General features: G+C 37.2%; 1 protein-coding gene across 6 annotated transcripts in view; it reads left to right on the top strand.

The window, feature by feature from the left end:
- The first annotated feature begins 2,664 nt into the window (after positions 1 to 2,664).
- The window catches only part of AKT3 (AKT serine/threonine kinase 3), a 330,364-nt gene continuing 306,384 nt past the window's right edge, over positions 2,665 to 26,644 (top strand). For 3 of the 6 annotated variants that reach the window (XR_008551764.1, XM_054694937.1, XM_037510301.2), the window contains exons 1-2: positions 3,582 to 3,639; positions 13,077 to 13,229. Coding sequence is in view for 4 of the 6 variants with exons in the window: in XM_054694937.1 (XP_054550912.1) it covers positions 13,184 to 13,229 (46 nt within the window). In the remaining 2 variants the exon portion in view is untranslated. Of the gene's footprint in view, positions 2,684 to 3,581; positions 3,640 to 6,940; positions 8,027 to 13,076; positions 13,230 to 26,644 lie in introns of those variants that run through there. The other 3 variants (XM_054694940.1, XM_054694938.1, XM_054694944.1) reach the window with 3 other exon arrangements.

The raw sequence follows: 26,644 nt of genomic DNA, 5'->3' as shown, positions 1-26,644 counted from the left end.
TATCAGAAACCAACTGTGACAGAGACTGAATGGCTGTTCATCAAAATTATTTCTTCACCTTCCTGGACTGGAATTTGTTTTATGGCCTGCCTTGTAGTTAGGTGGCTTGGGAGAGCTCAAGCCAGTGGAATGTAAATGGAAGTGAGATGCATTAAAACCTTCCTTGAGTGATCCTTCATGCATTTCTCTGTTCTGCCAGCTTGATATGATTGTATGTTAACATTTCGGAACCCTAATGTGGATGAAACTTAGTCCCAAAATTAAATACTTACAGATTTTCCTGTCATTCAGAACTTCACATGTATGAGCAACAAACAACTAATGTTGTGTGCCTATATAAATTCTTGTATTTATTTGTGATAGTAACCAGTATTGACAAATACATTCATATTTACATTAAAGGAATTTTAGCTTGCTGACCAATATGACCTATACTTCATCACAGACAATTTGCATAATAAGCAGTCAAAGTAGTTGTAACTGTCATGTCACAAATGAGGAAAATAAGTCAGAAAAGTTAAGTAACTTGCCTGAGATAAAATTCTGCTGAGAGAGGACTTGAACTCAGTTTGCAAGTCTCCAGTGTGTGGTCATGACCTTCCCAATAAGCCATTTTATATCTCAAGAGGAATGTGCACTTAGGACACAGATTTCTTTGTCCATTCATTCATTCAACTTTTATTCTGTGTGTACTTGATGCCATGTCCTATCCTAGGCACTGGAGACAAGACATCCTTTCAGTCAACACAGAGAGGCAGTAACTCAATTTTTGTTACCCGATGTACAGATATACTAAATGTACCTTCCAGTTTAAATCACTCCCAAGAAATGGTGGAAGTACTAAGAAATACCACTTAGTACTCAATTTACTCATTGATAGGAAGAGTGAACCCTTCTCTTAAAATGCGCGAATTGCTATTACTGAGAAAACTTATCCTAAAGAACAGTTGACTTAATAAAAAAAGGGAGGGCTCGCCCTCCAAACTTAGGATCCTATGGATGAACATGCTGCTGTTCCCTGTAATTGGGAAGCCCTGACAATGAAGAACAGGAGAAATCTAGTGTAAACTCTATGGAATATGGTTAAAACACAATTGACAGATTCTGCCAAATTCATAATGGTACTAAGAGAAAAAACAATGCTATTTAAATAAATAAATAATTTATCATAATTATATAATGAAAGTTGACATGCTTATCTTATGGAATTTATGAAGCTACTAAAAAAGAACAAATTAGAGCAGAAACAAAAGTTTACATTTTTTTCCAACACATGAATCCTAGAATATATGATGCATTTTAGTTTGCACAGTACTTAATTTTAGGGTTTAATGTATCTACGGCATAGTACAATCTGATGAGATTAGGAGAAATATTTTGAGGTGGATGGCTCATAAGACAATTTGTTCTTACATATTTCGCGGTTAAAGTTGGAAATCAAAGTTTCAATTGATAAAAGATATGGAGTAATTCAGAACACAGGTGTCAGAGTTTAGTATTTAAGGGAGCTTCAGAGACACTAGCGTTGGTATAAGACCCTGTTATTTTCTTAAAAATAAAAAGTGGGTTGGGTTACTCTTCTACTATAGAATAAAAATCTGACCCATTTTTTTGTGTCTTACAGCAAGGAACTTGTAACCAAATCATTTTACCACTAGGGACAGTTAGAGGTCTGATAACTATGGGAATAAACTATGTATATTTATACATAAATAAACTGAATTGAGTTAGAATAGTCTCTGATATAAATCAGTTTAGGACGATATGCTGGGGACAAGCATCAACGGAGGACTTTTCTCTGAGCTGAATTGTGTATCTTAAAATGACAAATTTTGTTCCAGACTTGTCAGAAAAATGTTTCCATACCTTTCTCAAATTGGAGAAATCTAACTTCAAAAAAGGTAAAAAATGCTTTACTTTTTAATTTAGGTTTCATATTCCTGTCCACAATCCCAAGAGAGGTGCGTTTTAAAGGAGAAAAGATGTGGCTCTCTAGGTATAAATACAACTCACTATATAAATAACAGCGATACAGTATAAAAAAGTAGTTACCACCACAGTGCTGTCAGGGTATGGAAAAGCAGAGAAGACAATGGTTGTCAAGGAGGAGGAACTCTACAGTAAGCAGCCAAAGGCAGCAAGGAGACTCTTGCATTGCGAGACAGTAACGGGTGTACCAACAAGGTTAAAGCCACGTGGCAGAATAATATGGTTTCCCCTCCCCCCCCACCAGTGTTCCAGAGGTGAGAAAACAGTCACGAAAAAAATAAACTTTTTATAACGTGGTAGGGCAATATATATTCATTTTGCAAAAACAGTGTCTCCACTGCAAATATTCTTAGGAGCCAGGAACTTCAAAAGAAATAGTATCTTCTTCAGAGTGAGTGGACTACATCATGGTTCCCTCCAAATCAGTGGCAATACTCCTGAAAAGGTGTAATTTAAAGGGTGAACACCGGGTTGCAACCTGTGTACTACGTGCGCCTAGGACCGCTCTGCAGGAAGCGCTGTGCAGGGCTCTGTGGCGAGGTCCCCGGACTGGACCTCCAGGTCTGGATGGTCAGGAAAGGGTTTATGTGTGGGACTGGCCCTAACGGCGCCGGGCGGCGGGGGACCCCTCCCCGGGCTTCAAGCCCTCAGGGTCGCCTCCACGGAGGTCACCGCCCACTTCGGGGGCGCCCAGGTGAGCGCCCCTAGCGCGCCGGCATCCCCAGTGGACGCGGTGGGCGGGGGGCGGCGGCCGGCTGCGGGCCCCCCACCCCGGGCCGCCGCCCCCGCCCGCGGGCCTCGGGCCGCGTCCCCGGCCGCGAGGGCGCGGGAGAAGCCCAGAACTTCCCGCCCGGGAACGCGGCCCCCTCCCGGCCCCGGCGGGCTGGGGATGTTCTCGCGAGAGGAGAGGGGCGCGGGGCAGCGCGGGCTCGGGGGGCGCGAGGGAATCCTGAGGACGAGGGCTCGGCTGGGCGGGGTGGCGCGGCGGCGGGCAGGACCGGGACGCGGGGAAGCCGCTCCCGCCAGTCGCCGAGAGCCAGCTCCTGACGTCAGGAGTTTTCCTCAAAGTCAACAACAAGCCCCGCGGCGGCGGCGGCGGCGGCGGCGGGGACCGAACGGCGGCGGCGGCCCCGGCGGCGAGGCAGGAGGGGCGGGGAGGCGCCCCGGGCCCGGCCGCGCCCGGGAGAGGAGGCCGCGGGGCCTGACGCGCGCGGGGCGCGCCCGGGGCCCGAGCCTCCGGCCCGGCCGCCGCGCGCGCGAGCCCAGCCCCCGCCCTAGCGGAGCGCTCTGGTGATGAATTGAATTTGTAGCCGATATCCGATTCCCATGTAGTCTCCGCCTCCTCCCCCGCCGCCGCCTCCCGCCGCCGGCCCCCGCCCGCCGCCGCCGCCGCCCGCTCCAGCTCCGCGGCCCGGCCCGGCCGGCTCCCTCCCTCCTCCCTCCCCGGCAGCCCTCGCCCGCCCGCCGCCCGCCGCCCGCCGGCCGCACCGGGCTCCAGGGGGGCCAGAGGCTCTGCGGGGTGGGGGGAGGCTAGGAGGGGAGGAGGAGGGAGGGGGGACCCCCGAGTCGCCCCTCTCCTCCCCCCGCCCCCCCGGCTCCATCCTCCGCCGCCGCCCGAGCAGCTGTGGGGCCGCCGCCGCCGCCTTGCAGGTAACAGCCGCCGCCCCGCGCTCGCGCCGCTCCCGCCGCGCCCCGGGCCCGGGCCCAGCCCCTCTCGCGCGCCCCGGGCGGGGTCGGCGGCGGGGGGGCGTGGGCGTCGGGTTGTCAGCGCCGGGGGCGGGGGCGGGGGCCGGCTCCCCGCGGCGGTGGGTGTGGGTGGGAGGCCGCGGGACGCCCGCCGCGGCGACTCCGCGCCCCTCACTGCCCGGGGTTGGCTGGGGGGCGGCGGCGCGCGCGGGGCCGGGGTGGGTGTTCCCGGCCTAGCGGTACCGTCGGCGTCTGGGCGGCCCCGGCCCTGGCGGCTCCGGCCTCCGCGCAGCTCTCGCTCCCCCGCCCCCCGCCCGGCCGCGGGGCGTGAGGAGGGGGCGCCGTCCGGCCGGGGGCGGCGGCGGGTTATATAACGCGCCGGGCGCCCGTGCCGGTGTGTTTGGGTTGGGGGGAGGCGGCTGTCTGCGCGCTCGCGGGCGCCGGGGCTGTCAGCGCGCGGGCGGGGCGGGGGCGAGGATGCTCCGGCGTCCCCGGGGTCTCCTTCCTCCCCCGCCCGGCCCCGCCGCTGGCGCCCGGAGAGAGACGGCGCTGCCGGGGTGGGGTTGTGTGTGCGCGTGTGTCTGTGTGTGCGCGTGTGTCTGTGTGCGCGCGTGTGTGTGTGCGCGTGTGCGCGCGTGCGCGCGCGTGAAGTGGGTAACGTGCTTGTCTGTGTTTTTAATAGTAGTGGGGTTTTGATCCGCTTGGGAGTTGTGTGCTAAGAATAGAAAATGTGCGGAAGATGCTGGGTTTGGCGGATCCAGTGATGCTGTCGCTGCTGGCGGCGGCGGCTCCCGCTGCAAGTAAACAAACCAACCTCTTCCTCGGCCACCTCCTGCGCAGCGGTCGCATCAGCCATGACGCTGGCGGGGCCCTGCGGCCCAGAGTTGGAGGCCACCCCGACTCACGGACCGGTCGTCCCTTGTTGGGGATTTCCCCGGGTCCTACAGTCGGGCTAGATTGAATTTTTGAGGGTCCAAGTTTTCCATCCTGGTACTCACTGCTCATCTTCTGACAGCATTAGAAATCATTACCCACACGTCGTGGTTAGGCTGCACTCACATTTCCATCAAAATAATGTTCTGAAAACTCACTTTGCTAGTGTGGTAACTGGTTCAAACGCCAGTCGTTTGTGATTGACAGCATTTCCAATCAAATCAGCAGTCCGGTGTATTATATTGATTAATTGCTTAGTGCTAATAAAATGTTGACACTTTTAAATAAGTTCATCTTATTTAAAAGATATAGAATGACTTTTTGCCATTACTTGCCATGTGTGTTCGACATCAGGAAAAGCATGGTCATGTATTTTTTAAAGTAGACTATAAACCATTATCACTAGGTTTTGTTTTTGTTGGAAAATCATTAAATTAGGTTGTATATTAGGAAATACTGGAAAAAGCCAAAGTTGGAAGAGTCCAATAAAGGTAGTTTAGACAAGGTTGGCGTTAGAACTTATCGTTGCTAAATGTGTATAAATGAGTAAGACTATTCCAGGAGGTAGGATACGGACACACACACACACACACACACACACACATATTCAGGAGTTGGTTGTCTAAAACACAAACCTTTTTTAAAATGAAAATATCTACTTATTAGTATTGCTAGTTTTCCAGAGTATATTACTGAATGTTTAATTATATGCCAGCTATAACAGGGCTTGATTTTTTTTTTTTTTTATCTTTACCAAGGAGACTGTATTTGAAAATCTTTTTGCTTGTCCTGCTAGGTTTGACCCTAATATCATTGATTGGTTTGGACTTCTAATTTTAAAGTGAGGAAGTGCATATATCACAGGAATGAGGCAACATTGGAATTTAGATGAATGTAGACTTTCAGTCTTCAGTTGTATATATACTGTTTGTGTTTGCAGTAGTATGTTTTCTTGCAGTATTTGTCATATGTAATATAAAGTAATTCTGAGAAAACATGTTATGAACTTGTTCATGCACTGTGCGCCCTACCTTAGCTTTTGGATGTGGTTAGTGAATTGTTTTCCAAATTAAAATTAATGCAAGTTTGACATTGACTCAGTTTTGTTTATATCAGAGTACTTATGGATTCTGTTTTGAATATTTTTTGTTTATATAATTTTATAACTAAAATTTTAAGTAAGTTCTATTCATTTAACACATATTAGTCTTACCTGTGTGCTTGGGACCAGTTTGAGTAAACTTTTACTGGTTTGCAGTTAGTCCAGAAGATCTCTACTGTTGGAGAATTTATTTTCAGGATCACAGTAAATATAAATGTGTTGATTAAATGGAACATGGGACAGATATACTTAGCATAGAGATAGAGCCTTGTGCAAAGTAGAGATTTAAAGCTATTTAAATGCAAGCATTTGATTTAAACATGATTTTTCTTTCATACAGGAATTTGATGGAAATTTCCATTTTTTTTTAAGAGAGGTACTTGTTTTATGAATTGATTTAGTGGCAGTTTAGAGTTTACTTAAACTTTCCATATTTTAAGACAAGATAGCTATACTTTCTTTGTTGTTATACCTTTTAGTTATAAAGAATTCCACCTTGGGAAAGTAAGGCGATTATTGTTTATTGACATGGTTGATTTGGTAGGGTCTTGTCTTTCTAGCATGATTAAATTTGAAGCATTAAAAAAGTAATTTAAAGTCATTTAGATTTGAATAATGTGAGATGCATTATAGAAAAATAAACCATTTTCATTTTGTTTTGACCAAACCATTCTTGTAATTTGACTTGCATTTCAGTTTCTCTTAAGTTAATATAAACTTAAAAAGTTAATGAAATAATTTTTGTAGATTTGTGTCAGAATATTTAAATATGTTTTTGACTCTAACGTTCAGGGTGTGCATCAGGATTCTAAATCCTGGCTTGAGCATGTGCTTTTCTCTGTAGTTACCTGGAAAGATACCCCTGAATTTTCTAATGTTAACTTAAATATTTTACCACTGTCTTTTATGTCTGATAGAGCTAGATTCAGTTTAGAGTTAAGGCTAGCCATTACCTACTGAACACTTGCCATGTGCCAGACACACTTATAAGTGCTTTAATTGTACAAATTCATTTAATATTCATAACAGCCCAACTACACTTTTTAAAGTGATTTTCACATGAGCAAACACTTATTCTGGCTTAATAAAAATCCATTTCATTGTATTTTTCCTAATTCTAAGGCACATTTTATTTTAGTGTTTTTCCTAACTTGTTCGTTCCTGTTACTGATGATCTTAAATCTTGATAATATAGTTCAATAATTTCAAAGGATATAAAGTTAAGATAGTAAAAATAATGATTAGCATTCATTTTCATTTTAGTTCTTTGAAATGCCTAATTAATGCCTCAATTGTTTACATATTTTATTGTAGTACAAAGCCTTTCAACAAATACATGTAAACACATGTCCTTTGCAGGTAATCTTTAAATAGTAGTCCGCAGATAAATTGATGTGTTTCTTGACCTGTAGATTTGCCTTTTCTTTATTTTTCTTTTTGATCTGTGTATCACCAGCTGCAGATATTTCATATTTGTGAGTACATTTTGCTGATATTCAGAGGGAAAAATAAAAAGGTATACTAGATAAGAACAATTACTAGAAGACTTTCAAATGAGAATGTTGCTCTCCTATGTTAATTTAGAAAGCCTCTGACTACGGTTAGGAGGCTGAAGGCTTGGAGGGGCAGGAAGATGGTATTATGCTAATATTGGCGTACAGTCCAAATTTTGATTGAGTGCAATTAATATTTGAATGTTTTATCCTCCCAACTATATGTTAAACTTTTGAGGCTAAGAACTATGTTATCATAATGTCACCTAATATGCCATCTTAGTAGATTAAAAATCATAAATACTAACTCTAGAAGTGCTGCAGAGCTATCTAAAATTCATCTGATGCTGCACTTTTATGATGAGGAAACTGAGGCATAGAGAATTAATAGACCTTATGCAGTATTACTCTGGGTGGGGTAGAGTTGTAAATAGGGACTCAAATCTCCACCTATCCAGTGCTCTTTCTAATGCACCTTTGTCATTAACTTTGGTTTATAGAATTCAGTACCTATTGGTTAGCTGTCAGTTTAACATGGGTAAAATCTACCAAGCTGATTCTTGGCATTTAATGGTTCATATGCCAGTTGTGTTTTGTGTGTTAATGAGGGATTTTTTTTTTCATTTTATAATCAGGAAGGCCCCCAAGTCATGTTCTAAAAGAAGGATGTGTATTGGAGACACAGTACCAGCCATGCAAAAGAAATTTTTTGGGTAGCAATCTTTAAACCTGCCTGTGTTATAGGTGCCTTCAAAAAGACACAGACCACTTTTTACATGAGAAACGTAGGGAATAATTTGTCAGTAGCTTTTCAATGATTTAGGTAAGCCAGAGGAATTTAATGATTTGCATTTTTATTTGATTAATTGTATGTATTGGCTGCAATGACATTCACATGCCCCAACCAGGAGTAGGAAAGAGGGGGAACATACCTACCTTATGTTTTTGACTATATATTGCAAAGTTGGTTTTTAAAAATTGAAAATTTGGCAATTTGTGTGAAAGTTAGAAATGCTGTCTATATTTGTTCAGGTATTTTGCCATAGTGTAAAAATCAGTGAAGGCATTTAGAGAGGAAGCGTTTTAAGAAAATCCAAATCCATTAAGTTTAATATTTTACTCTGATGAGAGGAAAGGTGCCCAAAGGTGTCAAAAAATGCATTGTTTTTGTGGCTTCCCTATGTGAGATGTTTTTTGAAACAGGATAATAACCCAAAGGTACACTCTGACTTGGAGTTATTTGATGTATAGAGTGAGATGCCTTGAATTTTGCTTCCATTTCAGTATTTTTCCTTTTTCTCAAATCCTTTTAAAAGTTATGGTTAGCCTTATACTTTTATTATGGCACAGATTGTTTTTACCTATATCTTGAAATCAGTAAATACTATGGAGTTATATTATGGTTATTCTTGGCCATCATGTGTATTTCAAAGCAATATTCTATTATATTTGAATATTGTTCTTCTTTAATTCATTTTGACTAACATCTAAAATACAGAAATTATGATGTGAATATATTGTATATAATATTAACTATAGTCAAGTTTATAGCTTAGACAAAGTTGTATTATAGAATTGTATTATAACTTTAGCTTAGAAATTAATGTGTAGGAAGTTATTAACCTATGAATTTCCTTATTTGTGAAAAAGAGAATGGGGGTAACTTTTAACTTTGTTAACACACTTAATTTGATTTGTGCTGCCATAGGTGTGTTTGTTTTTTAATTTATTTAAAAACATTGTGTTTTACTAGACATCTGAAAAATAATTTGATACAGAAAAAAATGTTAAGAACTATTCACAAATGTTACACATATTCTTGATAGTTCAGGTTGTGTTATTTGGTAGAACACCTGTCACACTGATAGAATTGCAGGTAGTCACTCTTGCTATTCGTCATTAACATGTTATTGTACCTGTGAGGAAGCAACGTCATCAATATTAGTTGGTGACAGTTTTCCTAGGTTCAAAATTGTGGATGCAGTGTCTATGGCACAGATTTTTTTTTAAGAGTCAGGTGAGATGATATAAATATATATATTCACTTTGATAACAAATTATAAACTTGGAAAAGATTTTAAATATTTGCCTCTCTGTGTGCTCAACATAGTCCTTGTCATAGAGTAGATAACCAATACATATTCATTGACTCACTGACAAATAGATGACTGTAATGTGATTTTTGAGTAAATGATATTTTTAAACAATGTTTAAGAAGCATATTACTACTTAAAATTGAATGGCTGGTTGCTCTGAGTAAATAAATATCTTTTAAACATTCTTACACATGTCATTAAGAAAATAGCTTGTTTTTCCTCTTTTTCCTGTCATAGTGGATAATTTTGGCTGGTGGTGGTGCTTGATTTGACCATCTCAGCAAAATGTCAAAAGATGTCCAGGGAAAAAAAAGTGTGTTCTTATAATTAATAGAGCTCTATAGTAAAGATACTTTAATGAATAGGGAATAACTTTTCATTATAATTTTAACTATTAAGATTTTTACATAATCTTTCAGTTCAGGGTTCTGCCCCTCCCCCCCACTTTATCTTTATAAAAGATTCCTTAATATCATTCTCTTTTGAGTTAACTTTATTTTGCTTAGTCTGTTCTTTATTATCTAAAGCTGCATCTTTGTTCCTTCCTTCACTCACTCATGTTTTCTATATTTATTGAGCATTTCTTATGTGCCAGACACACTCAAGTTGCTTTATTAAGTAATAATGATAATGAGTTAGATAAAAGATGTGAAAGTATTTTATAAATTGTAAAATGACATTCAAATACAATTATCAGTTTTTCAAATAGTTCTGAATGAAAGTACCTTTGTTATAATTGCTTTGCATAAGATCTCAGTTAAATCTACCAAAAATCTTGTGTGAAATTTTTTATAAGAATGGGAAGAACTTGATTATCTAGCAATGAATATTTTAAAGTAATAGGTTTAAAAGGAAATTACTCCAGATTTTGTCTTTTATCGTCGTTGGATACTACACAGTTTTAGAGAAGTTAGGAATGTAGGAGGGGGAGAAGTTCACCCTACCTTAGAGTACATACTACAAACCTGAAGTCCACTTCATCATTTTGTTTTTTGGAAGACTCCAGTGGGAAAGTGTAGATGACTTGGTACAAGAGTTTTGCCACTGTAGGAAAATTAAACCAAAGTGGTTGGTTTATTGTTTAAGCATCAATAGCATTGTTTCATGCACAAGAGAGAGCATTTATTTATATCTTCTCGATGATACTAGTTTTTGGAATAACAGTTTCATTATAAAACAAAATCCATTCTCCTTGGGTTGAATTGAATGTTTTGGTTTCTTGTTTTGTAACGAAGAAGCAGTGATAGTGGAAAGAGCATGTGTCTGCTTCTCTGTCCTTAGTTCTTGTAAAAGAGCTACTTGTGAAAGTATCTCTGTGACCTTGGACAAGTCACATCTTTTGATCTGTTTCTTCAGCCATTAAATGACCAAGCTTTCCGGCTTTAAGATTCTAACAGAGGAATATCCACTTAAAAAATAAAGTCAACTTCGAAAATACTTTTGTTTTTCAAGTGTTCTTTATATAGGGGTATTCTAATGTAAATTATTCATGGTACAGTAGATATAAAGTTATTGGTAATGTGTTATTTTTTCGTTATTTCTAAGTGTTGCTCTTTGATCTCTTCTACAGTCAATGTCATTAATATTAAGATAAGAATTTTGTTTTACCCAGATTATATAGTTTTTTAGTCAGAAACTGAGAATGGATTTAAGTGGTGTGAGGCTGCTTGCTTCAGGTACTACCAAAAAGAAGACCTATGGTGCAGCTCAACTAAAGATATTTTGCACTAAACTACCCAATATTTAGCTTCCTTATAATTATGTAGTTAACTCTTTCAGCTACATTATATAGCAGCTGACAATGTTCAGTTCTTCAGAAAGTTACATGAATCAAATTGAAATGTTTGCATTTTTATTGAAGTTTCTTTTGCCTGTTTTTGTTGGTAAAATGGAACTTTTCTTGAATTATATAGCCATTTTCCATGGCTGTTCCCCAAGATGTGTTTTCCATTGTATACATGAGAGAGAGGAGAGGAAAATAAAGATCCTTGTGGAGTTAAATATGTTTAGGATTTGCTGAGATAAATAGGTTACATATATATTGTACTTTTAGTATGTTAATAGTAACATTTCAGGAGAAAAACATGTTTTGTGGAATTGACCAAAGACTTTTTTTTTTTTAATCTTTTTTCATCCTTTTCTGAAATTTCTCTTATTCTGTCCAGTGTATTTTGGGGAAATACCCTGGATTTTAAATCCCTTTTTAACTATGTAATGTCCAGCCTCCATGATTTTGAGGACAGTCTTGTCCCTACCTGATGGTACTTCCTCAACCTAATGTACATGAGGGGTGTGGTGGGATGTGATCTTCTATTCAGCCACACAAACTTTGTCTGCTTTCTTCAGAGGATGTTAGTCTTAATTCCTGATTGCTAAGTGATTAGACTGTGTACTTTTTTGTAGCTGTAATTAAGTTCAGTATTAGCTAGGGAGTCTCCAACTATATTTATATGCATTATTTAGTAAAATTTGTGGTTACCTAAAATTTATGTCTGTGTTTCTGAGCCACATACACTAATGTAACTGCACCATATTTTTGGTCCCATTCTGTGTATATGCTTTAACTCAGGTTTTTTTTTTTTAATCTTGGCATTTTCCTTCTTAAGTTGAGAGGGACAATAAGAAACAGCCCTGTAAAAGTCATTCCTGTTTATATGTGAGGATATTTTTGAGGGCTTTGTTTATTACACTGTGTGAGATATCTTTTAAAGATCCATGGGATGAATTTCTGATTTTTGTCCCAGAAAAACTTTCGAACAACTTTTTTTCCTTTTTATAAATATTTACAGATACTGTAAATATTGAAACAGATAGTTTCCTTACTTGCATTGCTTCCTGAAAACATTTTACAAGATTTGTGATCCATCTTTCACAAACATGTGGACTTTTACTCTGGCTTCTTTTTATCTTTCGTTAAGACAATAAAATAGTTTTGGAGTTAAGAATGCAGGCTCTAAAGTTAGACAGGCTGGGTTCAGATCTTTGCTCCATCATTTATTAGTTGTTTGAAATTGGGCAGGTTGTTTTTTTCCTTTGTGAGCTTAAGTTTTACCCATCTTTAAAATGGGGTTTATAGTACTCTTAAAGAGTTGTTGTGAAGATTATCTGAGAATAGTAGATGTGAGCACTTATATACAGTTGTTCCTTTTTTTTTTTAACAGTAGTTCTTGAAACATCTTCAATAGGCCATTTTTTCACCCTTGTTTCATTTTGTCTAACTCTGAAAATAATTGATTATATATTATTTGTAATATTTTATTTCTTATAATGTACTTAAAATATTTCTTGGAACAAGCCATAATAAAGCAGACCTAGTGTTTTTGTTTTTGTTTTAGCATATTGTATTTTACATAAAATAGCAGCTAAAAAGATTCACAATTGCATGTCATAACATAATGAATTTATAAGAATTTTGAAAGTAAACATGTACGAAGATTTAGTCCACTTTAATTCTTGTTGTCCTGCATTTCAAACACATACCACCAAATACATTTTTCTTTATTATTTGTGTAGGTTTGGCAGTGGTTTTCTTAGGACATTTTTCATTGCAACCTCTTAGATTAAAAGTTACACTAGCATTTGAAATCTGTCATAAGACCAAGGAAGTGCATTCATTATGGAACTATTTAATAAATAAGTTCCCTAGTTTGAAGGACTAGACATTTTTTGTGAAGTTAGGCCAGTTAAAGACATTTACAAAGAATTAGTTGTTTGTTATTGCTATGTGAGTTGCAAGAATGGAAAAAAAGAAATTCTTTCTTCAATACTTCCTTCCAGGCTGAGTCATCACTAGAGAGTGGGAAGGGCAGCAGCAGAGAATCCAAACCCCAAAGCTGATAACAAAGTACCATTTCTCCAAGTTGGGGGCTCAGAGGGGAGCCAACATGAGCGATGTTACCATTGTGAAAGAAGGTTGGGTTCAGAAGAGGGGTAAGTGTTCAACAAAACCAAAAACAATATGGTTGGTAAGTGTGCTGAACAGTGGTGTCCTGGAAGCATTTTTTTCTGGTGCTGTTAACAACGTAAACTCTGACATACTATGTCCAGTAAAAAAATAAATAATATTTAACACAGTTATTAGGAATTTGCATGCTATTTAGAGGTTCTTTGTAATTCTTGATTTTGATCATGTTATAATCAGCTTATGAAGGTTTGGCTTTCTGGTATAAAATGTGAATGAATGCTTGTTACAGAAATTCGTGAGGTATTTTTCCTGTGTTGTCCACAGATTCTGCTATCCAGAGATGCCTTTAGAATGATTTAACACCTAGAAAAAAGTATTAACTAGTATACATTTAAAGACATGTAAATATATAAATGGAAGTGTTCAATTATATTAAACCAGTTTGTGTGGTAGCAAGGCAAGGACTTTTAAAGTAGAAAGGGGAAGAGTTCACTCACTAACTGATATAGTCAACAATCTCATAAATTAGGTAAGTAAAGTCTTTGAAGTTAAAGACTACATGAGGAAAGGGTTTGTGTGTGTGTGTGTGTGTGTGTGTGTGTGTGCGCGTGTTTAATTTTGTATTTTTATTTTTCGTGGTATACTTTTAGTATTATTCACTCCTGCATTATATAAAAAACTCAAATGCATAATTACCTTTTTTAGTATTAAAGGGAGAATTCTTTAGTGTAAAACTTAGTTTGTTTTCCAGAAGATTACCTATGAATGTGGCCAATGTGTTTACTAGCAATCTAGAGTTTTGACTAGTTGCCGGGGAACTATTATTTATGCATAGGACCAAATTGAGTAGATTAAAGACTGTTCCATTCTCAATAGTTTTAAGTTCCTATATACTTACTGTATAGTTAAAAATTAGCTTTTAAATAGTGGTTTTAACTTTTTTCTTGAAGGTTTGTATTTATTACCTATGCTAAAAAGTTGTCAGTAGCTAAATGTGATCATGTATAATTGAATTTTTAATAGGCCTCAGTTGTAATATATGTAATAATAATCAAAATTTTAAGTGAATTTGATGAATTTTACCAAATTTATACAGCAGTGTAACAAACCCTGGAATCATTATATAGGACATTACTGTTATCTCCAAAACTTCCCCTATGTAGTCAGTCCTCTTTCCTCAACCTTGGCAACTATGATTACTGTAATTTTGCCTTTGGATAATTTGATATAAATAGATATGTAGGAAGTAGATAGTCCTTTCTAGTTATTGGGTTGTCGGAAAAGTCATGACGCATAGAAAAAAAATGTTAGGGCTTTTCTGACAACCCAGTATTTTTTATATTGTGCAATACATGTTTTGTGTATATTATTTTTTTCTTTTTATTATTGAATAACATTTCCTATCTTAAATACCACAGTTTTTTAATTTCTTTACCAGTTGATGTACATGTGGGTTGTTTCTAGTTTTGAGCTATTAAGAATAAAGCTGCTTTAACATTTGAGTGCACGTCATTGTATGTTGTGTTTTCATTCTTCTTGGGCAATAATCTAGGAATGAGATTTCTGAGTACTATGGTAAGTGTATGTTTAACTAAAACTGCCTAGCTATTTTCCAGGGTGGGCAACTGTTTATATTAAGATTTATTTCCTTCATGTTATTTCTAGTACTGCACAGTTGGGAAGCATTTTCAGATTTCAGTGTTGTATGAGTATTTTTTTAAACTTAATCTGTTTACATCATTTCTCTATTTTATTTTTGACTGCAAATCACTTAAACCTTTTAGAGTTTTACTTGAATAATCTCTAAAATCTGTTCTCTAAGATTGTTATGAGGATTAGATGAGATAATGGACATGATTGTGTTTTGATAATTGTAAAAAATGTGAGCTATTCATTTCACCGGATTTTTGAAGGTTATAGGGTGATTTTTGAGTATAATTGGGTCTTGAGTGAAATATCCATTGTAGAAGGTTGGTATATATTGTATGAGATTAAAAAGAAGTGAAAATAATTCTTCAGTTTTTTTCCTGCATTGGCTAGAGAAGGGTAATAATAATGTGAGTGTCTACGTATTTATTTCTGGAAGTTATAGTCATATAAGCAAGAATAAACCAGCAATGTGAATAGTATACAAAGTTATAAGAGGAAAAGTAAAAAATCATTCTATCTTCCAACTAGTTTCTTTCCTCAGAAGTGACCCCTTTAGATCTTTTTAGTTTTTATTACTATTATCCTAATTTTATATATTCCGATTATATATGTAATTTATATATAATATTTATTTTTTTAAAGATTTATTTATACAAGAGCTGGGATACAGGCTAGCGGCGCGAGAGAGTGAGAGAATTCACCAGAGAGAGAGTGGGGGACAGAACAGGCAGACCCACCAAAAACGCTGCTGGGGGGAACCTGCGAGATAGGAGAGGTCTGCGCACCATGTGGGTATCTCCCTGGCCTGCCGTATTGAACCCACGCCGCAGAGGCTGCAGACAGCTTCAGGGCACTGCACTCAACTTGCTGTGCCAGCGGGAGGCCCTATATAATCTTTAAACCATATTTTAAACTAATCTTAAGTAATCTAATATGTCCACATAGTGAGTAATGAAGAATTTGACTTTTTAGTACCTCTGTTCTTCCTTTTTTATTTTTTGGTTGCCTTTATGGTTAAACTTCTAGCTCTTACACCATTTACTCTAGAGAGTATTTAGATATGTTTCTAAACTTACCACTTTATAAGTTCAGAAAATTTTGTACCCCTCACAATATTTTCTTTGCATTCATCACATTCCATACCCAATTTATGTCAACTTGAGCATTTTATTTTATGTTGTTAAGGTTTATAATGTACACTTTGTTGATTCTGAAAAGCAGTAAAAAATATGATTATATAAGTAATATTCATTGTGATAAAAGTGTTAGGATGAGTATAAAACCATGGAGAATAAATGGATTTCTTATACACTTTTGGTATTCAACATCATGCCATACTTTAGTCTGTTTAGGTTGTAGCTTTTTTCTGGATTTTCTAATTGTCATGTTTCCTCCCTATTGGTAGAAAAGTGAATGCCTTCTTTATATTACTTGTTTATTCAGCTTTTAAATCATACTATATGTTGAAGATCTAATATAAACTGATATTTTTGGGGGTATTATTCAGCTAATGTCATGTTATTTAATTGCATTTTCAGACAAGTTTGATAATTAAATTTCATGTCTTTTTTCTTTGGACTTATTTTACAGTTTTGTAGAGTACCTCTTGAAATGATTTTTTTTTTTTTCAGGAAAAATGTGTGTGGGTACTTGTCATATGTTTGGAAATTTCTTTTTCACTTTAACACTTGATATATAAATTGGATAGGTATAGAATACAGACTTAAAATAATTTTCATACAGAATTTGGAAGGTTATATTTTATTCCACTTAGTAGCCAGTTCTATGATAAGAGATTTGGTTTTATTATGAATTATTTCTTTATAGGTAACCTGTTATTGTTTGCCGGAAGCTTTCTGTTGTGATGCGTCTTTATACTTGGCGTTATGAATGTTTTTTTAAAGATTTATTTTTTATTTATACAAGTGCTGGGGTACAGGTCAGATGTGCGAGAGGGTGAGAGGATTCACCAGAGACAGAGCGGGGAACAGAACAGGCAGACTGACAAAATACACTGCTGAGGGGAGCAGCGGGTGGGACAGGAGAGGTCTGCTTGCCATGTGGGTTGCTCTGAGGCTGGCGGGGATTGAACCGGCACTGCAGAGGCTGCGGACAGCCTCACAGCACTGTGCTCAACCGCCTGCGCCACCAGGGAGGCCCATTTTGGCATTATGAAACTTAAGGAGGATGAGTTAGTCCTTTTTCACTCGGCTGATAAAGCATTGATGGAAACTTTGAATATACAGCCTCTCTCTTTCTGCAGTTCTGCGAAATCTTATGTATTTCTTTCATTATTTCTTACCTTCTGTGAATTTTTTTAATGGTTATTTTACCTAAAATTTATATGTCGATGCTCTTTTAAAAGTTTTCTTTCATTTTCCACACTTTCATTTTTCCTCTTTTTTGTGGAAGAGTTCTGTGATTTCTTTTAGTACATTGTTTTTTATTTCAGCTATTCATATTTCTGGTAGCTCTTTCTAGTTCATGGCCACCTGCTCCTATTTAACAGGTATACTATCTTTAACCGTGGGACACTTATTAGTTCTTATTTTCACATTTTCTTTCCTCTTTGAAGAATTCTTTCAATTTGTTTACTTTGGTGACTTTGTTTTCTTCACGTGTCAGGTATTTTCTATTTGTCCATCTATATTAGTGAATGAAAAATTGAGGTTACTGATAGTATCCTCTCTTTCTAAAATTTGTGATTTTTTGCTGTATTTATGACAAGTTAGGTTTACTGAATGAGGATTTGTGGTAGTATTATATTTAACTATTTTCTTAAAAGCATTAGAAACAGGGCCTCCCCGGTGGTGCAGGTGGTTGAGCCCCACACTGTGAAGCTGTCCGCAGCCTCTGCAGCACCGGTTCGATCCCTGCCAGCTAGGGTCCCACATGGTGGAGCAGACTTCTCCTGTCTCGCCTGCTGCTCCCCTTAGCAGTGTATTTCGTCAGTCTGCCTGTTCTGTTCCCTGCTCTGTCTCTGGTGAATACTCTCACCCTCCTGTGCATCTGGCCTGTACCCTGGTCCTTGTACAAATAAATAAATAAATAAACAAACAAACAAACAAACAAACAAATAAATAAATAAATAAAAATCTTTAAGCATTAGAAACATAGTTGAGGGCCTCCCCTGGTGACACAGTGGTTTAGTGCTGGGCTGAGAGGCTGCCCGCAGCCTCTGCAGTGCCGGTTCGGTCCCACAAAAAAAAAAAAATAGTTGAGATACTAGAGCAACCAAATTGGACTTTTTTTCTCCATCATTCTTAGTTTACTTCTTTAGAGATTTTTGGTATTTAAATTCTAATTTTGTGTTTCAGTCAAATTTTATTATAAAGTCCATTGTTTGTTTGGCTGTATTTTGCTTCAAACTTTCTTCTAAAAGAGTATTAATATTTGCTGCCTGTTTACCCTGGGCAGATTGTCATCACCTGACTTCGCTATACTCTTCTGAAAATAAATAATGATATTATTGCCTACTCTACTTACATATGCTTGTTAGCATTGTGAGAAAATGTGTGTAGACTATGAAACTATTAATATAAGCTATGATTAAATTATTACTAAGGGGTATTGATATGAAAAAGTTATAAGACTGTTAAGTTCTTACTTGGAATATCAGTCCTTTAAGCTATATTTATAAATCAGTTCTTGTTTGCATCTAGCCAATTATAATGTTTTCTTGTTTGTACTTTTAATGTGATTAAATTACTCTTTCTTCCTGGAGAAGAAAGACTTAAAGATAATTGTTGATACAGTATAGGATAAATGCTTTCCTAACTTTGTTCTTATACTATGTTCAATATTGAATGATATTAATTTAGGTAACATTGATATAGTATTGCTGGCGTTAGAAATGACAATAAAAGAAACATCATGGAGCAAACTATTGTCTACATTTTCTTCTTCTTTGATCCTGGAGAGTATCTCACAAGTTGGCTGTACATAAACATAGGATGCCTCATCATATGTGTTAGATGTTTGTTAAATTTTCTCCTTCAAAGACCAACCCGTAGGTGTGCTTTAAGTGACTCAACATTCTCTACACTAGATGTCAAATGGTTTGCTTTCTTAGTTTGTTCCATTATGACTAGTGGTAATAATTGTTCTGAATAAACTTACTGCATTAATTAAAGGGGAAATTTAACTTGAGAGATGTAAATTGTGGAATTAAATAGATTAAGTAGATAGTAATATTAATCAAGGGCATATTGTAATTTCTAAAATTCCGTTTGCTTAAAACTCTTTCTTAAAAATCTAAATTGTCTTCTATAAATGTGAAAAACCAATTTCCTGATAACAGATTAAAATCTGTAATGTATTACTCATCAGTGCATACTCTTACTGCTTTGAAATTGATATAAGTCTAAGGTGGTTTTATCATTAAAAGTGTTTGAGAGGGGCCCACTGGTGGCACATGGGGTTAAGTCACAGCACTATATAGCAATCCACAGCCACTGCAGCACGTGTTCGATCCCCAGCCACCAAGGTGACCCACATGGCACAGCAGGCCTCTCTTGACTCGCCCACTGCTCCCCTCAGCAGTGTATTTCAGTGGGTCTGCCTGTTCTGTTCCCCGCTCTGTCTCTGGTGAATCCTCTCACCCTGCACCTATGAACTGTACCCCAGTTCTTGCATGCATAAATAAAGCATCTTTCAAAAACGTTTGATTAGTCAAAATGCATGCATGTATTAATTTCTCATTCTTCTTGTTATGTTAACATCTTAGACTTTTGTGCTATGTTCTGTGAAGGTAACTAGTTTGTGCTTTTCAAAATCTTTTTGTTTTATACTTAAAATTTTTAACTCAGGGATATCCACAATATGTCTTTTGAATGATGTTTGTCATATATCTATGAAATTGTTTAAATTATCTAGAATGGTACTATTGGGTAATTCCAAAAAGCTATAATTTTATGTCTTTGCGTTATCTCACAAAATAGCATAACTCCACTATTGACTATAATTTGACCATAAATTGACTATAATCCCACTATAATTTGTTAATATAATCCAAAATGCACTGTTCTTTGGGTGCTCACCTTGGAATATCAGTCCAAGAGCCTTTTCTCTTTTGTACTTTTTTTTTTTTTTAAGATTTTTTTTATTTATACAAGAGCTGGGGTACAGGCCAGAGGCATGGGAGGGTGAGAGGATTCACCAGAGACAGAACGGGGGGCATAACAGCCAAAGGGACCAAAAGCACTGCTGAGAGGAGCAGTGGGCAAGACAGGAGAGGTTTGCTGCACCACGTGGAAATCTCCCTGGCCAGCTGGGAATCGAACCCATGATGCAGAGACTGCAGACAGCTTTACAACACTGCACTCAACCTGCTGTGCCACCAGGGAGGCCCCTCTTTTTTGTACTTGTAAAATTTGTATTCATGATTTATTTACCATTATTTTCAAAATAAATTACAAAGTGATTAAGGAGAAAGAAAATGATGGTATGATTTTCTGTTTAGTACTCAAAAGGAAGCATTTTCCACATTGAGTAAAAGTACTGTGGTAGTGACTGCGTAAACACCTGATAGATTAGAGAAGCTTATTTTGATTATTGATGTTATAAATGGAGAATACACATGGTAAAATTAAATCGATATTCCAATTGCATTGAAACTTTGAGATTTAATGTTTATGAGGTTTGTCTGTCTTAGAGTTTCAAAGTATTTGTTTAAAAAATTTTAAGAAATCCATATGGAGAGAACCATCAAGTGGTAAGCTTTCATATGCTTTATAGAGTTAGAAAATTATAAAGTTCCTGCTCTACTTATATGGAAACACACATAAACAAACATGCCTCTTTCCAATTAGCAGTTGAGTTTTCCATGTTGACTTTGTATCTTGTTAAACATGACACTTTTTTAAAAAAAAGATTTATTCATGCATACAAGAGCTGAGGTATAGGCCAGCGGATGCTGAGTGTAAGAGGATTCAGCAGAGACAGAGTGGGGAACCGAACAGGCAGATTGACTGAAATATACTGCTGAGGGGAGCAGCAGGCAAGACAGGAGAGGTCTGCTGTGCAATGTGGGTTAGCTCACTGGCTGGGGGATCTAACTGCTGCTGCAGTAGCTGTGGATTGCTTCATAGTGCTGACTCTTAACCCCTTGGGCCACCAGGGAGATCCACATAACACTTCTTAATGTTAGTTTACTTTTTAATTTTCCATGTAAAAAGTCATCTGTAAAGAACCAAATTTCTGCTTTTTCCTTTCCAATCTTTATGCCTTTTTCCCCTTTCTGGTTTTATTTCACTGATTAAGACCTCTAGTATAAGTAGTTAGAATGCACAGTTTTGCCTCATTTCTCATCTTACTGGGAAATCATTTTACCACTTAGTTTCATATCATTTGTAGATTTTTTTTGTTTTTGCTGTCCTTTATCAGGTTGAGAAAGTTCACTTCTATTCTTAGTTTGTTGGTTTTTATCATGAATAGTTGTTAATGGTTATTCAAAATATTTTCCTGCATTTTTTGAAATGTTTTGATTTCCCCCATTATTCTGTTAATAATTTTAATAGTGAATATTATTTTAATTGCTGGAATGAATCCCATTTGGTTAGAAAATATTACTTTTAATATATTGCCAAGTTATGATTTACAAATATTTTGTTTATTCTTTTTTTTACATTTGCTGGAATGTTGATCTATAATTTTAGTTGCAGATTTTGGTGTAATCGATGCTGGACTTATAAATAGGTTGGGAAGTATTCCCTCAAGTTTTGAAGGAATTTGTATAATTTGGTTTTATTTCTTCATTACGTTTTTGATAAAATGCATTAGTGAAGCCATCTGGGTTGGAGCTTTGTGAGATTTTTAATAATCAGTTTTCTTACCATATAGGGCTATTGAGATTTTCTATTTCATCTTGTGTTGATTTGGGTAAGTTGTGTTTTTTTAAAAGAAATTGTCCCATTTCATCTAAGTTATTGATTTACTGGGCAAAGGTTCTTAATAGTCCCTTTTTTGATAAATGCCCTCAGGATATTTAAATTCTGATACTGGTAAATTATGTGTTCTGCCTTTCTCTTTTTTGGATCAGTCTTACTGGGAGTTTATACATGTTATTAATCTTTTAAAAAAGGCAACGTTTTGCAGTGTTAGTTTTCTTCATCCTTTGTTTTCTACTTTACTGCTTTTGTTTTTTATTTTAATTTTCTTGTCTTCTTAAAGGTTAAATAGTATGTAATTGAGTTTAAATATTTTTTTAAAATATAAGCATTTAATGTTATAGATTTATCTTTACTGTTTAACTGTAACCTTTAAATATTGATACAATTTTTTTTTTTGTTGTCATTTAGTGCAAAATGTTTTCTAACTTCCCATGTAATTTCTGCTCTGAACCATGGATTATTTAGAAGCGTTGTTTAATTTCAGAACATACAGGGGTTTATAGATATCAGTGTTACTGATTTCTCTTTCATATTTGATTATAATCACAGAATATTCACTGTAAAATTTGAGTCATTAGAAATTTTTGTAATTTTTTATGGTCTATTATGATTTTCTGCTGTTGTAGATGTATTGTTTTGTAATGTCTGGTCAAGCTGGTGGATAGTGAGTCATATCTTATATATTTACTGTTTTTTTTTTCCTCTTTTGTTCTAGCAGTTACTGAGATAGGACTACAATCTTTAAATTGTGAATCCATCTGTTTTTATTCTGCCTGTTTTGCTTTATATATCTTGAAACTCCTCTATTAGGTGCATCTGTATTTATGTTTATCTTCTTAAGGTATTACATGTTTTATGCTTAGTGTAAGGATCTTTATCTCTGGTGATACTATGTCTTGTGACTTATATTAATATAAGCACTCCAGAGTTTTTATATCTTTCCTTTAACATTCAGCATACTTGACAACCTTTGCCTTTTAATTGGGCATGCTTATTTAGATCATTCATATTTAATGTAAATATTTATGGATGGGCTTCTATTTGCCTTGTGTTCTTTGTTCCTTGTTTCTATATTCTTGTATTCTTTTGGGTTTAGTATTTTTTTTAACCATTCCATTTATCTGTACTATTGGCTTATTAGTTAGGTATCTAAATTAGGTAAGTGTGACACTATAATTTGAAAATAGTGTAGTGGTAATACTTCTGGAAGATGAGCCATATTTTAAGAGTAATTTTTCTTTATCCTGAGAACTGCAAAGTGCTTCCAAGTTCATTAAATCTAACTTTTCAGTTCTATAAGAAGATTCTTTTTTACTGTTTTCCAGTGGATCATTCCATTAGATACTGTGGACAACTAAAATTTCAATGTATAAGATATACTGTTTGATAATTTAATACCTCTAAGCTCTGTAGTGCTTTGCTCTCCTGAACAAAACAAGATCTGTTTTCTGTGTCATAGGCCTTCAAATACTTCACACTTGCTTTGTCTTCCCTAACATTTTAAGCAAAATATTTTCTGTTCTTTATTATATAACATAGTTTCCAGCATTCCCATGCATACCCTTAGAGTCCTAAAGTGGATATATTTCAGGTTGCCATTGTTTATCTTAAAATGTAGTACCCAGAAGTGAACATAATACTGCAGATGTAGCCAGTACAGGAAAGAATGTAACAGGACTGTCAGCTCTCACAGTTTGTCAAGGTAGGGCTGTCACTGTAATCTAAGGCTGAAGTAATTTTTTTCAGTTTTCCCTTAAAAAGGAATTTTTATTATATTTTTTTCATGCAAATCATTAACCTATGCTAGTTTGTTGTCCAGTTATTACTGATTTATGTCTGTATCACTGGTAGGTAAAGATTTCTCTTCCTCATACCATTGCCATCATTGTTACACTCTTTAGTTTTTGTAATTATATTCCTTTTCTTTTTTTAACATTGCTTTGTTACTGAGGTTTAATTTTGTTGTTAATACTTCGACCATTTTTTCTCAAATAAACTGTCCTTATTAAATTTATAAATATGAGGCCCATGTCTTTACCTTGTGTATAATTTTTATATATCCCTATGATTTATAAGCGCTTTTAAATATTCAGAATTTTTGTGTATGGGAATGGTGAAAGAAACAATTTCAGTATTAGTTCATAATAGTAATAAGTTTACATCCTGTATGACCACAATATTTGAAAATAAAAAAGCATAGTTTTGTGTACAAATTGATTGGAAGGAATGTATAAAAATATTAATGGCTTTGGTGTTAATTTTTCTTATGAGTTAACCAGAGGTATTTAGTCCTGATTCATTTTTTCTTAGTCCAAAATTGCCTTATGCTTTTGAGAAGTAAAACATTATATTTGTATATGAGCATTTTCATTTCTAGTATTTGGAGAAACTAATTTCTTTATAGAGAAATATCTGATGTGTCAGAGACTGCAGAGGATATGAAATGAAACGGGGACAATGGTAGTTCTTAGATACCTCATGAGGTTTGTTACGAGGATTAAGTGAGCTAAGTCATGGGAAAGACTTAAAATCATGCCAGGTATATAGCTTCATAAGTGTTAATAATTACAATATTATTAATACAAAGTAGAGATTTTTACAAATTGCTTTGGGAGCACAGAATAGGCAGGGATTAAATTTCTGTAAAAGTTAGGGGACCGATAAAATATTTTTCCTGCCTTTAATTCTATTTTATAGTTCCTTATCTATCTTTGTCAGTAATGCTTAGGAAGTCCTCAAAAACTTTGGAGTGAATGAATGAATCATTAGGAGAATGAGAATAAGTGGAATTTTCTTGAAACATTTTAAAGTAGACGTCATAAAATTTGAAGATATTAAAATTTATTGTCCAATCTTCCATGTCTGACTTAATCCCAGTATAGAATATTTTTTTCAAGTCATTAAATAATAGAAGATAATTTAAAAAATAGAAAAATTATTACTTTCAACCAGATATTCGAAACAAACTTTTTCCTAACAGCTTAAGATAATGTTTTCTAGCAGAGAGTTGGGATGTAGATTTCTTACATGGAGATAACAGATAGATCCATATATATTTTGACAGTATTGTGTTGTCTTAGATCAGTATGGCTCCATCATTTATCTCCTACTATATAACAGACCATCCAAGACTTAGTTGCTTAAAACAATGATTTATTTATTTTTTTTAGATTTATTTATTTATTTATTGAAGCAATGGGTACAGTCAGAAGCGTGGGAGGGTGAGAGAATTCACCAGAGCCAGAGCGGGGAACAGAACAGGCAGAGTGACAAAATACACTGCTGAGGGGAGCAGCAGGTGCGGCAGGAGAGGTCTGCGCGCCATGTGGGACCCGCAGGTGCGGCAGGAGAGGTCTGCACGACATGTGGGACCCTCACAGGTGGCCCGGGATCGAACTGGCACTGCAGAGGCTGCGGGCAGCTTCGCAGCCCAGGGCTCATCCGCTGTGCCACCAAGGGAGGCCCAACAATGATTTATTATTTGTAATGATTCAGTGGTTTGACTTGGTAGTTAGTTCTTCAAGTGATCTCACTTGGGGTCATTTATGTGGGTACATTTAAAAGGTAACTGAACTGAACTGAAAAACCAAGAATACCTTTCTTCCAAATTTGGGTCCTTGGTACTTAATGTTGACTCAGAGTGCTCAAGTTTCCAGCAGGACAACCTGGGCCACTTTAAAGCATGTGATTGGCTTCTGAGGATGCAAGCTGTCAGCCCTCCTAAGAACTAGTTCTGGAACTGTCACAGTTTTATTTTATTGGTCAAAGAAGTCACAACACTGGCCTACATTTGAGGGGAGGAGATTCAGAGTCCATCTCTTGATGGAAATGATGACACAGAATATGTGGTCAGCTTTAATCCTTGATAGTAGGATAGTGCCTTAATACTTTCGATTAGATGATATTTTCTTTCATCCTACTCCTTTCATTTATCATTTCTTTTTATGTTTTCTCTTTTTCTTTCATTCTCAGTGAATTTTTACTTTGTCTTCTGTTTCACTGATTCAGGTTTCTGTTGTTTTGAAACAAACTTAATATCTATAGTGTGGATTTTGGTTTGCTTTCTTCTTACTTTGCCAGTTTCTTATTCTAATTTTATTTATTAGAAAAATTATTTTCTTACATTGTTGTTCGTTTTTGTATACTATTCGATTTCTCCCCTCAGTTGTAGTCCCTGTAGTTCTCCTATCACCTGTGAACTGTCACCATGCTCCTTTGTGCCCCGGTTTGACCACTCTCCCTCCTGCTTCCTGTATGCCTCAGATCTATAGTCAGCTTGCACATTAATCATTTTCTTGACCTTTTGTTTGGTTTCACTATATGCCACATATAAGTGAAACCATTCAATATTTTTCCTTTTCCTTCTGACTTAGTTCTCTTAGTATAATCCATTCCAGCTCCATGTTGCTGCAAATGGCATGAGTGTATGTTTTTTGATCACTGAGTATTATTCCACTGTGTGTATATATATACATCACATCTTGATCCATTCAGCTGTTTTGGAACATTTGGGTTGTGTCTATATATATATTTTTTTTTAAGATTTATTTATTTATTTATATAAGCACTGGGCACAGTCAGAAGCACGGGAGGGTGAGAGAATTCACCAGAGCTAGAGCGGGGAACAGAACAGGTAGACTGATGAAGTACACTGCTGAGGGGAGCATCGGGCGCAGCAGGAGAGGTCTGCATGCCATGTGGGACCCTCGCCGGTGGCTGGGGATCGAACCAGCGCTGCAGAGGCTGCGGGCAGCCCCGCAGCCCAGCGCTCAACCGCTGCGCCACCAGTGGAGGCCCTGTGTCCATATCTTACCTGTTGTAAATAGTGCTGCAGTAAACATGGGAGTGCAGATTTCTGTTCTTTGGGTAGATTCCTGGGAGTGGAATCACTGGATCATATA

This window comes from Talpa occidentalis, unplaced genomic scaffold, assembly GCF_014898055.3.
Source record: "Talpa occidentalis isolate TD23 unplaced genomic scaffold, MPIMG_talOcc4v2.1 talOcc4.14, whole genome shotgun sequence".
NCBI lineage: Eukaryota > Metazoa > Chordata > Mammalia > Eulipotyphla > Talpidae > Talpa > Talpa occidentalis.
Note: the sequence above shows the minus strand (reverse complement) of the source record. Positions and strands in the feature narration are given on the sequence as shown.